At 39.9% G+C, this 12,998-nt stretch overlaps 1 protein-coding gene across 1 annotated transcript in view; it reads left to right on the top strand.

Annotated features, from left to right (window-relative positions):
* Positions 1-7,574: 7,574 nt before the first annotated feature.
* Positions 7,575-12,998, top strand: part of OSMR (oncostatin M receptor) — a 34,352-nt gene continuing 28,928 nt past the window's right edge. Inside the window, exons 1-3 of the mRNA XM_083356805.1 lie at positions 7,575-7,961; positions 10,665-10,743; positions 12,097-12,260. Of these exons, the coding sequence (XP_083212931.1) occupies positions 10,674-10,743; positions 12,097-12,260 (234 nt within the window). The 5' untranslated portion in view covers positions 7,575-7,961; positions 10,665-10,673. The remainder of the gene's footprint in view (positions 7,962-10,664; positions 10,744-12,096; positions 12,261-12,998) is intronic.

Here is a 12,998-nt window from a genome sequence, read left to right as displayed (position 1 = left end):
AATATAGATTTGATTTAGATTTCTCTTCCATTCATTTACTTTCCATTTTGTTAATTGGTAACATAAACTATTAACACTTCTATTTCTGAAAGCATTCTTAAGTTACAGCATTTTTGCACAACTGCCTAAAACTGCACACTACTATATATGTATAGGATCCACACATATTAATACACACTTGCGTGCACACATAAACATACCACACACAGAGGCATCAGTGAATGGCAAGATGTTAAATTTAAATTTGTGACTTTGCTATTGCTTTATGCAGGGAATTACTCCTTTAAATTATTCCTTAGAATTCCACCCAAATATAGTTTACACTAAGCTATTAACTAGTGTCAATGCAATCTGTAATGTGACAGAGAAGGAAAATTATTAAAAACATTAATTGCATTAGAATACAATAGAGCTGGAAGGGATCCTGGAGTCCAGCCCCTGCTCAAGCAGGAGAACCTACACCATCTTGGACAGGTGATTGTCCAGTCTCTTCTTAAAGATCTCCAGTGATGGGGCGCCCACGATTTCTGAAGGAAAGCTGTTCCACTGGTTGATTTTCCTCACTGTCAGGAAGTTTCTCCTTAATTCCAGGTTGCTTTGCTCTTTGACCATTTTCCAACCATTGTTTCTCGTCCTTTCCTCTGGTGCTCTGGTGAATAACGTAACCCCCTCTTCTTTGTGGCAGCCCTTCAAAAACTGGAATACTGCTATCATGTCTCCCCTATTTCTCCAAATCCAAGTCCTGCAGCCATTCTTCATATGTATTAGCCTCCAGACCTTTGATCATCTTAGTTGCTCTTCTCTGAATGTTTTCCAAACTCTCAGTATCTTTTTTGTGACATGGTGACCATTAATTCATTAAAATTAAAACTAAACCAAACCCCTTTTTTGTCCTGGTTTTATCCACATCTTAGCCCTGACCTAGACCACCTCTTTTAATGTAAACCTAGCAAGCCAATTGCAGTCTATATGCAGCCCTCCCCAGCCTAAAAAGAATCCAGTTATGTATCCAGCCACATTCCATAAGTTACACTGGACAAGACCATGCTAAATTGCAGGGTTGTATGATCCTTAGGTGCAATATGCTGATAATACTGGCATTATTTGTAAGCCAAGCCTCAAAGGTTGGTTTTGGCAAGCTGCAATAAAAATAATTTTGGCTTAGCGCTATACATGAGCCAAGTCTGTGTATAAAAATGAGTTCTGTGCCCCTGTTGTATGTGAGCTGAAAAAGGATGGGTTCTATGATAATTCAGGCTTGCATTTTACTCCCCAAAAACTGATTTTTGGGGTGTGGGGATTTCCATAAGTAGTAAAACTATATTTGCATTGCTACTTTACAACCACTGTTTTATTATCCATAAGTATTTACAAAGTGTGTCTAGATGTACATAAGGAAAAAGTGCAAAAATGCCAGTTTACATGGATGTAAAATAAAGCATTTTAACTTTTTTGATCCCTATGCAGATCCTTGAACGAGGCCTCCTACAGGCTATTCTTCAGAGCCCATCTTGGCCTTGATTTGTATCCAGTTAGTATAAATTATGATAAAGCAGTTCCTTAGATATTGTTTCCTGAATAAGAGGAAGTATTATTTCACCAGTTCCCAAATATGAGAACTGTAATTAGTACAGTCCCATTTCCCCCCTGTATAATTTATCATATTTTCTGTCTTTCGCATGTTGCCAACCCATTTGTTCCAACTTCCTCTTTTCTGACTGTTTTCCCCCCCCTCCTATGCTAACAACTTATGAGAAAGACAATGATCCATCATGTGCACGTATTTCTTGATTTCAGAAACTTTAAGCTGGATGAATACAACTCCCAGAATTTAAGCTTGGTGGCCTGTAAGCTGGATAGACTTCAACTCCCAGAATACCCCAGCTGGTTGGGGAATTATGTTGTGTGGACTTCAACTCCCAGAATTCCCAAGCCAGCACACATAGTGCCTGGGAAATTCTGGGAATTGAAGTCCACCTGCTTAAAGTTGCTGAGGTTAAGAAACACTGATATTTGCAAATGACACAAATCACAAGGAAATGCATGCTGCTGTTTGTTTGTTTTTTCCATACAAATTTGTTCAAGCTGCCATGTATTGTTTGAATTTTAAGCTTCTGTTCAATCTTCCTGACTTTGCCTGTTCTTTTTTTATGGGGGGGGGAAGAAATGAGTGTCAGCTGATGATTTACATAGAAAGGGCTGCTGTTTACATTCTGAATGTTTTCCGTTTCACTAGGAACCCATTTCTCCTGTTGGCAAGGGGGATTTGTAATTTTTCTAACATGCTGACCTTTCCCACAGCTGCTATTCAACCTCCACAGGCTGGTAGATGTAGCTAAGCATTGCCAAAAAAGCAGGTGACCTCTTTGGAGAAGTGGACTTAGATGGGCAGAAAATGCTAGGAAACCAATTCAACGCAGGCAGTCCTCGACTTATGATCACAATTGAGATCCAGATTTCCATTGTTAAGCAAGGCGGTTGTTAAATGAGTCGCACCTAATTTTACAGCCTTTTTTTGCCACAGTTGTTAAGTGACTCACTGCAGCTGTTAAGGGAATGATGCTTTCTTTAAGCAAATCTGGCTTTTCCAATTGACTTTGCTTGCTGGAAGCCGGGCTGGGAAGGTCGCAAATGATGATCACATGACTTCAGGATGCCACCATTGTAAATACATGCCAGATCCCAAGCAACCAAATTTTGATCACCTGACCATGGGAATGCTGCACTGGCTGTTAGTGCAAAGACTGCCTCTAAGTCAGGGGTCCTCAGGGCTGGCTGAGGAATTCTGGGAGTTGAAGTCCACAAGTCTTAAAGTTGGCAACGTTGAGGACCCCTGCTCTAAGTCATATATTTAAGTGCTGTTGTAACTAAATGAATGGTTGTACGTTAAGGACCACCTGTATTCCTTCACCCAGAATCCTAGTTTGGATCCACAGACTCAGTGTTAAAGAAAACATTAAATGCATTTAATTTGTCTTTAGTTTATTAAGTTTCATTATAAAACAAAAATGTAGAAGAAACAAAAGTTAGAAACACAAGAAAAAAAGAGAAAAGAGCAAAGAGAAAAAAAAAGAAATAACTTCTTCTTTTCTTCAGTGCAGTAGATTACAAAACTAAAACAACCTCAATCTTTTTCTTTATATTTCACAACATTTCAAGCAATTTCTATAATTCCAAAATCATTCGAATCATCAAAATCTAAAATCAAAGTTTCATTTTCTCAGTTTCAACCCAAAAGTCCAAAAGCGTTTCCCAAGTAGAAATAAAATTAGATAAATTGTCAAGAAACCAATAAATAAACTTAAAATATCTTTATATTTCTATTTTTATTTGAATTTATTTGCTTATATATAAAGTACAGTGTACATAAAGCAGTTGAACATTAAACAGAATACATCCTATTTTAAAGCAGTCTTACTTTGGCATAACCTTGTGATTCATGTTTAGGTTTTTTTAGATGGAGATTAGAAAAGGGCATATACTGGTGAATATATGTGTGAGTGTGTTGCGGATCAATAATGAAGAATCCTGCTGTGGTTAAGCTACTCTCTGTAGGTGGATAGTGTAGCATTTGGATACATTCTTATATTTTAGTGATCAGCTTATTCATGTCTGCTGATTCACACAGTGCTTAATGGTGTAGACCAGGGGTGTCAAACTCAGTTTCATTGAGGGCCGCATCAGCATTGCGGTTGCCGTCAGGGGGCTGGGTGGGTGTGGCCTGGGTGGGCATGGCTAAAGTGCATATGGCCTACTGGGTGGGCATGGCCAGCTCTATATTGTTTGCATCAAGGGTGCCTATGGGGGCCTGGGCAGGAGTGGGACAGATCTGAGGGTCTCTGGCAGGAGGAGGGTCTCTGGGCCAGGGCTAGGGCAGTGGGGGCCGTTCCCTCACTGTTTCCAGGATGGCTTCGCGGGCTGCATGAAACCACTTCACTGGCCGGATCTGGCCCCCGGGCCTTGTGTTTGACATGTCTGGTGTAGACGTTCACTATTGTGTAGACAAATGGACTATGTGCGTACTGACCCCTCAAATTTCTTAGCCTCATTTCTGGATCCCAGTTAGCTTCAAACGTGTCTAAATGATTGCATATTTGTCATAATAGAGAAATTGTGTATTATTGGGAAACCACAATGTTATGTCATTGGTAGAAATAAAAATTACTGGATGTGAGGGTTGAGAGAGAAATGCTTGTTCATTGTCTTTCATCTAGAAGATTGAAATAATAAAATGCAAGAAAAATCTTAAACACACATATAAACCCATTTGGAAATTTTCCACTCCCAAAACCATGAAGCCACTCCAGTGAAACAACTCAACTTTGACAGCACCATCTAGTGGTATTCCAGGGGTTCACTTATTGTTATTACTTAGATTTGTGAGTGGTTTATGTGGAGATTCTCCTTCATTTCTTCCTTACAAGTCCTGCCTTGTGATGTAAGTTGGTCTAAGAGGCAGTGATTGCCTCAAATCACTCAACACATTTCTGTGGCTGTGATATACCTGAGTCTCCCTGCTCCTAATTCACCAGGGTCAGCAAAAAGATAACGGCCAGCCTTATTTTGAAATACTCTTCTTCTTCCTAGTGTTATTCCCACATTAAGGCAGGGTCTATTCCTTTTTTGAAAGACTGAAGTGCTTTAAAAAGTCTTTCAGATCAGTGTGAATTGACTGACTGAAAACGACTTTCATTCTTACTTTCATACAGTAATAACCTGAAGAGATTCATGTAGTGCCTGAGAGAAACACCAGTCAATTCACACTGATAATAATAATAATAATAATAATAATAATAATAATAATAATAATAATAAAACTTTATTGTCAAAGTACAACGTGTGTACATTGAGATTAGCTGAGCCTCCCCCCATGCTCCCTCCCCCAACAAACCCTCCATCCTGTCACACCATGTGAACCAACTACACCACACACCGGCCTCCCAAGTCAATTCTGCATAAATTCACAGAGATTATATCCCATTCAAAAGCCTAACAGCCCACGGATAAAAGCTGTTTTTCAGCCTGTTGGTATGGCTGGCTATACTCCTATATCTCCTACCGGATGGTAGGAGAGTAAAGAGATACCGTCCAGGGTGTGAGTCGTCCCTGAGAATTTTCCTCACACTTCCAAGGCAACGAGCCCTGGCGATGTCATCCAGTGGTGTCAGGGGACAACCCACAATGTCTTGTGCTTTGCTCACTACCCTCTGTAATACTTTCCTGTCCGCGGCTTTCAGACCAGCATACCAAACCACAATACCATATGAGAGGACGCTCTCTATAGTAGACCGGTAAAAGAGGGTCATTAGCTGTTGTTCTACCCTGTTCTTCCGCAAGATCCTAAGAAAGTGAAGCCTCTGTTGGGCCTTTCTAGCCACCTGGGTTGTGTTAACTTTCCAGGTCAGATCTTCACAGAGGTAGACTCCCAGAAATTTAAAGGAGGAAACTCTCTCCACACAGTCCTCCCCAATGTAAAGTGGTGCAGGTTCCTCCTTTTTTCTCCAGAAGTCTAACACCATCTCTTTGGTCTTGCCGATGTTTAGGTGCAAGTTGTTGTTACTACACCATATGGATAGTTTTTGTACCTCCGCCCTGTATGCTGTCTCATCCCCACCTGTAATAAGACCCACCACAGTTGTATCATCTGCGAACTTGATTATTGCAGTGGATGGGTCAGATGATACACAATCATATGTGTATAAAGAGTACAGGTAGGGGCTAAGCACACAGCTCTGTGGCGTGCCGGTGCAAAGCTTCAGGGAGGTGGACAAAGTAGACTCGACCCTCACTGTTTGTAACCGGTCCTAAGAAAGTCTTGAATCCAATCGCAGATGGTGGGGGAGAATTTCAAGTCAGTCAGCTTCTCGATGAGAATGCTCAGCAAAATGGTGCTGAAAGCCGAGCTGTAGTCAACAAAAAACATCCTGACATAACTTCCAGGTTTCTCGAGATGACTTGCTACAGAGTGTAAAGCAGTAGCTATGGCATTGTCTGTCGACCTATTCCCCCTATAGGCAAATTGATGTTTTATCAAAATCCAGTGGGAGGCATGTCCTAAGATGTTGGAGAACCAATCTTTCGAAGCATTTCATGACTACAGACGTTAATGCAATAGGTCTGTAGTCATTCAGTCACTCAACTGCAGTTTTCTTGGGGACTGGGACAATGGTAGCTGCTTTCCAGCACGATGGTATACATGCCGTTTGCAAGGAGATGTTAAAAATCCTTGTCAGGACCCCTGCTGATTGGTCGGCACAATTCCTGACCACTATCCCCAGCACCCCATCTGGGCCTGCGGCTTTGCTGGGATTCACAGCCTTCAATACAGCTCTCACTTGGTGTTCACACAGGGTGAGTGGCTAAGAGTCAGAAGGCCGGCCAGCAGAGGCTATGGGGTCTGGTCTTTTAACCTCGTAACGGGCGAAGAAGATATTCAGCTCCTCAGCCAACGAGGCATCGGTGTTTGCCATGCTCCTCGTGCTGCCCTTATATTTGGTTAAGTGCTGCAGTCCCTGCCATACTTGCCTCGGATCGTTATCTGCTAAGTGGTTCTCCACCTTTTGTTTGTATTGTTGTTTTGCCATCCTAATGCCTCTTCTGAGATTTGCCCTGGCCTCTCTGTATGCGTCCCTGTCCCCTGCTTTAAAGGCAGAATCCCAGGCTCTCAGGAGTGTTCGTATCTCTGCAGTCATCCTGGGTTTACAGTTCCCGTAAACTCTAATGCACTTACCTAATGCACTTATTCAACCTTCTAATCCTTTCCTGATCAAAAGTCCTCTGTGATATCATAACTCTCAGGCAGTTCAGTCTGGCTGGAAATCTTAGGCACTGTATTCTCAAATTTTTGTTTCTGATTTCTGGCAGGACAGCAACTAAAGAGTAGAGGAAGACATCCAGATTAGAAGTTTCCATTACATCAACTTCCACCAAACAAGACTATATTCAGCAGAAGAGCCAAAAGTTGAACTTTAAACAACAACGAGGTTGAAGAACTCTGTTGATGTGAAACTTAGAGTGTGGTTGTGTGAGGCATGTATGATTTCTTGTATCTTCATTTCTTTTCCTGGAAGGCTGACTAAGTGAGCAATGAGAATCAACTAAGTCCAAATGAAGTCAAGAAATTATGTTTGATCATAACCAGCAACAGTTCTGCTGGCATGCAGAGTGAGTGAATTCTTGAAGTTTCGATCAGGCTATTCAAAACAGATTCTGCATCTGTCAGCCTGGAGTTCTAGTGGAAAAAAGAAATAGGAAAAAAAGGCTTAAATAATAAAGCAATAGCAGATTTTTAGAGCTATTAAAGAAATCAATTTTTGTCCAGGGTTTATACACCTGGCCTTGCAATATAGTGTTTTATGGAGTGCTTTGTGTGCACCACAGACTGTTGAGGTTAAAAACTGAAAGTTTGTAAGTAGGATTGAAAAACCCTTTTAATGTACGGTAACCACTTTTTAAAAATTACAGTCCAAAATTTCATGAGCTTTTAGATGTAGAAAGCAAATATGTTGCACCACCTTGACTGCCATTTAACTTTTTAAATAACAACATAATAAACATTTTGGGCAGCAAAAAAAAAACATCTACAGCTGTAAAGCATAGCAGGCCTCCCATTATAATGTATTCAGTTTTTATTTTTAGTCATTGGGAATAACCTTTTTCTCAGATAAAGTTTTCAAACTGGTTCTTCTTCATGGGGAAAAAATGCATTTGTCTTTCCTTAGTCTCCTATCTGCAGTTGACCTTTCTTCCACCCTACCTTCCTTCTTTAGTTTCCCTTTCCAGCATTCATGTTTCTTATATTTATTATTGATTTTTTTCTTATTTGTGTTTTTCTTTATCAGTAAAAGCTTTGGAATGTTTGAAGGTTCAAGAACTCCGTGAACCAGAATCACAAGAGGATAACCTGTCAAAACCATGCTGTGAATGTCATCATTTCAGATCACATAATATCTCTGGAACTGGTAAATATTTGTGCCCTCTTCTCTTATAATTTCCCCATTTCCTTCTGCATTAGGTCAAGAGCACGTCTCTACCTTTTAAGTTTGCTCCATTTCACCTATGTGTCAACAGTCCCCTGTTGTCTTGGACTAGGTTCACACATTTGTTTAACAATGGCTTGTTGAATAAACCATTGTTAGCTGGGCTTGGAGAACATGCTATTGCAAAAGCAAGCAAACTGAATTAGAGTTTATTTAATGTGTGAGTCCAGAAATTCCTCATTTATTTTATATGCGTTTCTGAGTTCATTTTACTTTATTCAATTTGTTGTTGTTAGCTGCGAAGTTGTGTCCGACTCATCGCGACCCCATGGACAACATTCCTCCAGGCCTTCCTGTCTTCTACCATCTTCTGGAGTCCATTTAAGCTCACGCCTACTGCTTCAGTGACTCCATCCAGCCACCTCATTCTCTGTCGTCCCCTTCTTCTATTGCCCTCGATCTTTCCCAGCATGAGGCTCTTCTCCAGTGAGTCCTTCCTTCTCATTAGGTGGCCAAAGTATTTGAGTTTTAGCTTCAGGATCTGGCCTTCTAAAGAGCAGTCAGGGTTGATCTCCTCTAGGACTGACCGGTTTGATCGCCTTGCAGTCTAAGGGACTCGCAGGAGTCTTCTCCAGCACCAGAGTTCAAAGGCCTCAATTCTTTGGCGCTCAGCCTTTCTTATGGTCCAACTTTCACTGCCATACATTGCAATTGGAAAGACCATAGCCTTGACTATACGCACTTTTGTTGACAGGGTGATGTCTCTGCTTTTTAGTGTGCTGTCTAGATTTGCCATGGCTTTCCTCCCAAGGAGCAAGCGTCTTTTAATTTCTTGGCTACAGTCCCCATCTGCAGTGATCTTGGAGCCCAAGAAAACAAAATCTGTCACTACCTCCATTTCTTCCCCATCTATTTGCCAGGGATTGAGAGGGCCAGATGCCATGATCTTGGTTTTCTTAATGTTAAGTTTCAACCCAAGTTTTGCACTCTCCTTCTTCACCCGCAACAAGAGGCTCTTTAGTTTCTCTTCTAAAAAAGAGGTTAAAAGAATTAAATAATTATGCCCAATATAATACAATAATTAAAACTATGTTAAAATTAGATCCAACCCTAAACCCATCAGACCAGGCCAGATTGTTCAAATAGATAAGTTTTTAAATCGCGCCGGAAGGAGCAAAGGTCGGGGGCCATCCGGAGCTCAACCAGCAAGTGGTTCCATAGGTCTGGCGCGCCCACAGAGAACGCCCTCCCCCTGGGGGCCACCAATGAGGTTGAATGTTCTTTTAGGCTACCCCAAAAACTCTTATGATGTAGCATCTACTGAATTGAGGAGATTAACTCCTGTGTTATTTTATAAAGGTCGGAACAGAGTGGTATGTTTACCAAGTGTTACACTTGCAAAAGTGACCTATCTCTTTGGTGAGATCACACCACCACGAGTGGCTTTCTACTTTCTCCCAGGTGTGTGTGGGGGGGGGATGAGGGGCTGACCTACTGGGAATTCCTTCCTTCAGCAGTCTAGTCCTATGTTTCTCAGCTTCAGCAACTTGATGGCATATGGACCTCAACTCCCAGCAATCCCCAACCAGCATGCGGGATGGGGATTTAGCATGGGGATCTAGTGACCCAAAAGATTGACAGATTTCTGATAGCATAGAAGAGTCCACGGATTACACATTGATGCCTCAAGGGCAAGATTTTGTGCAGCTCAAAATGAGAGAAGGGCTGGCTTATCAGGTTTGAAAATAAAAGAAGCAATATAGACGGCCATCTTAAGAGGAGATAATTTACAATTAGGACCCTAGTCAGTAATGGTCCATTTGCAGCCTTGGGTGCAGCCCTCTTCAATAACAATATTATTGTTCTCTCTTGTGAGTTGAGCATAAATATTTTCTTTTAGATCAGATTATGCTTACTCAACAGCTAAGATGTTTGTCTTATCAGCAACTTTTCTTAAGCCATTATCATTACAGTTGATAATGTGGCTTTCAAGTTACTTGCTGCATTTCCTTTGCTTCTGACATTAGTTATTTATTATCTTTTCCTCTTACTGAACAATTTGTGTGTATTTTAACATGTTAACATTTTAAGATGTTTCATGAATCGGAGCTGGAGTATAAAGCACCAAACCTGGAATCTTAAGCAGGCAGCTGGGGGGCTTTCCTATTCTATATTAAATATAATGACTAAAAAGCTCAAGTTAGAATGAATATGTTAAAGGACCTATTTTAAATTGTCCATTAGAGAGGCAGAGTTATGCACAATCACTCCAATTAAAAAGTTACTTTCATAGTCCCATGGATTTCGATGGATTGTACCCTCAAAGTGTTCAAGAACCATCAATGTGATGGATGCTAGGGAATTTTGGGAGCCATAGTTCACACATCGTAAAGTGGAAAATTAAAAAAATGCTGATTTAAAGAAATATTTCCCAACCTGATACCCTCCAGATAAGTTGGTTACAATTTCTGTACTTTTCAGTAATGTCGATTTGGATTTAAGGCATTGTAGCCCAATACCTTAGGAAGCCTTATATGATGATGGCTCATCTTATTGTATAAAACCCACCAACTGTTTTGATGTTTGTTTATTTTAAGGTGCATGAAAATTAGTATCAGATTGCTGAAGAACTGGACAATATGATTGATAAAAAACCTGTATTCTGTTATTGCTTGTATCTTTCAGGAGTAACAGATGGACCATTGGGTTTTTCAAACAATACTTCTCTGCACACCATTATTTCTTGGTCTGGTTCAGAATCAAGGTATATACAGCAGTGTTTTTAATGGAACTACTAAATTCCTGGACTCTTTAAAAGAACTGTGAAAGAATTGAGTTTAAAGGACATGCTTAAATTAGGCAGCTTTGTAGCCAATGACAAAGTATTCCCAATGCAAGACAACTTAGGATGGTCACTCACTTAAAGTAGTCCTAATTGATCCTATGCTTAACTCAGAGATTGATGATGGCTGGATACATTTTAGACTGAGCTGGGGATGGTAGCAGAGAATAAAGTCTCAGGTGGATTAGAAGCATAGCTGGCTGCCAGGGGGTAAATTAGGGAAATATCAATATGCCACAGAGCAGAGATGAGCAGAGCAGAGATGTGGAAACCAATTTCTTGGCTTGGGCTCAAGTTTTGTTAATCTGATTGTTGCTTTGTTAGCATGTTTTCTCTTGTCCTTGAAGGCCATCCACTATATTCACTACACTGTAATACTGCAGGAATCTTTAGTGACATGACTATTGTCCCATGAAGCTTCTGGTTCTACTTGATCTCAGTCCTCCTCTGAAGAAACATATTCTAGGATCGTCTCCCATTCTAAGAAGTAGTGTGATAGCCAGCTCTAGATCAGGTCTGAAGGCGATGAACGTGGAATCTAAATATAAATGCCATGTCTAAGACTGTAAGAACTATCTCCTCTCTTATGAATTTCTGTGAATAAGCAAAAAAAAGGTGGATCTGGGGGAAATTTATGGATTGTCATTTTTCTCAGCTTAATTTTCTTTTTCTATTATGATTGCACTTTGGTTTTAATTGATTGTTTGCTACTCAGAGTCAGCCATTTGAGATGGGCAGCCATATTGAATGAATGAATAAATGAATGAATGAATAATTTGGGAGATGATGAGTGTTGGTGTTTTCCTGTGTTGGTCTCTTCCATTCTAATGCATACATACTGTTAAGTCTTGGTTTTAATCTTTTCTCCCCATTTTAATCACTCTGAGCTAGTGGGTGGGGAAAAAGACCAAAATTCAACCTGAATCAGACTCATGGCCCCCACCCCCAAATGTTTTGGCTCTTAATTAAAAGAGCATATTAAATTAAAATTAGCATGTAAACCGAACCTTCAGATTAAGGAAAATAATTTGCAGAAATAAATGAGATTCTTTTTGTATAAATGTTACAACCTATAACTACTTCATAGATTCATCTGTCTTAGATCAGACTTTCTCAGCAAATTTCATATTTGTGGTCTTTGAGCCTGGAATATCCCAGCCAGTCATGCTGGATAATTCTTGGAGTTGAAATCCTTATATTTTAAAATTGCTGAGGTTAAGAAACACTTTGATCACTCATTATTTTTGCATTTTTCATTCTTTTTTTTCCCATCAGGCAACCAGGTGTTTGAACCAAGAAACCTTAGGATTTACTCAAATAATTCAGTTCAACGACTGCTACTGGAATGGGATGTTAGTGATTACTCTAATTCCAAAATAGACATTGTTTTTAACATCCAAATTCGTTTAAGAGAAGAAAATGGAACAATTATTTTGAATGTAAGTATCATTTTCAAAATGGGGCTCAGGAATTTATACCACCTTCCTCTTGAATCCAAGTCTTCGGTGGAAAGAAATGTTCAAATTCAACCTAAATCCAAACTAGATGCATAGATTTCAGAGGTGGGAGTTATTTACCTGGTCCTTAAGATGCTCTCCCTCTTTTTTTGTTAAAGAACAAGTTCTCATAGCTGAAACAGGAGACAAAATAAGAATTTGCTATTATGCCCATGTTATGAGAAATGCCTGTTCCTGTATTTCTGTAGTTTTTCCTAATGCATAAATAGTGTTACAGGTAATCCTCATTTTACCTTGTTTAACAATCATTTACAGTTCTGAAGTTGATAAAAAATCAACTTTTATGACCAATTGTCACATTTACATCTTCGCCAGTCTGCAAAGCAAAGCTGAAGTCAGATTATACAGTAAGCTCAGTTGCAGTTTAGTGACTGCTCCATTTAATGACCCAAGTGTGGTTACTAAACACAGGCTATCTGTAGCAAAATTCCATCTTAGAGAAACAATGTCCTGATCAGTTTTTCACAGAATGGCATATGACTAAAAAAAAACAACTTCTGGAGGGAAATCATTGCTGCCCCTTTAAAAGAATTCTAGACTTTTAGTATAGGTGTGATTGGGGAGGTAGGAGTAAGTTTATTTATTTTGAGGGTACTGAAATTTTAAAGATTGGGAAAAGATCATGCCATTGCATGATCATTGTTACATTGAAGTGGCAAA

The sequence above is a fragment of the Vipera ursinii genome (assembly GCF_947247035.1).
Source record: "Vipera ursinii genome assembly, chromosome: 2".
NCBI classification, from domain to species: Eukaryota; Metazoa; Chordata; class Lepidosauria; order Squamata; family Viperidae; genus Vipera; species Vipera ursinii.
The sequence above is the reverse complement of the archived record's forward strand: the minus strand, read 5'-3'. Positions and strand labels throughout refer to the sequence as shown.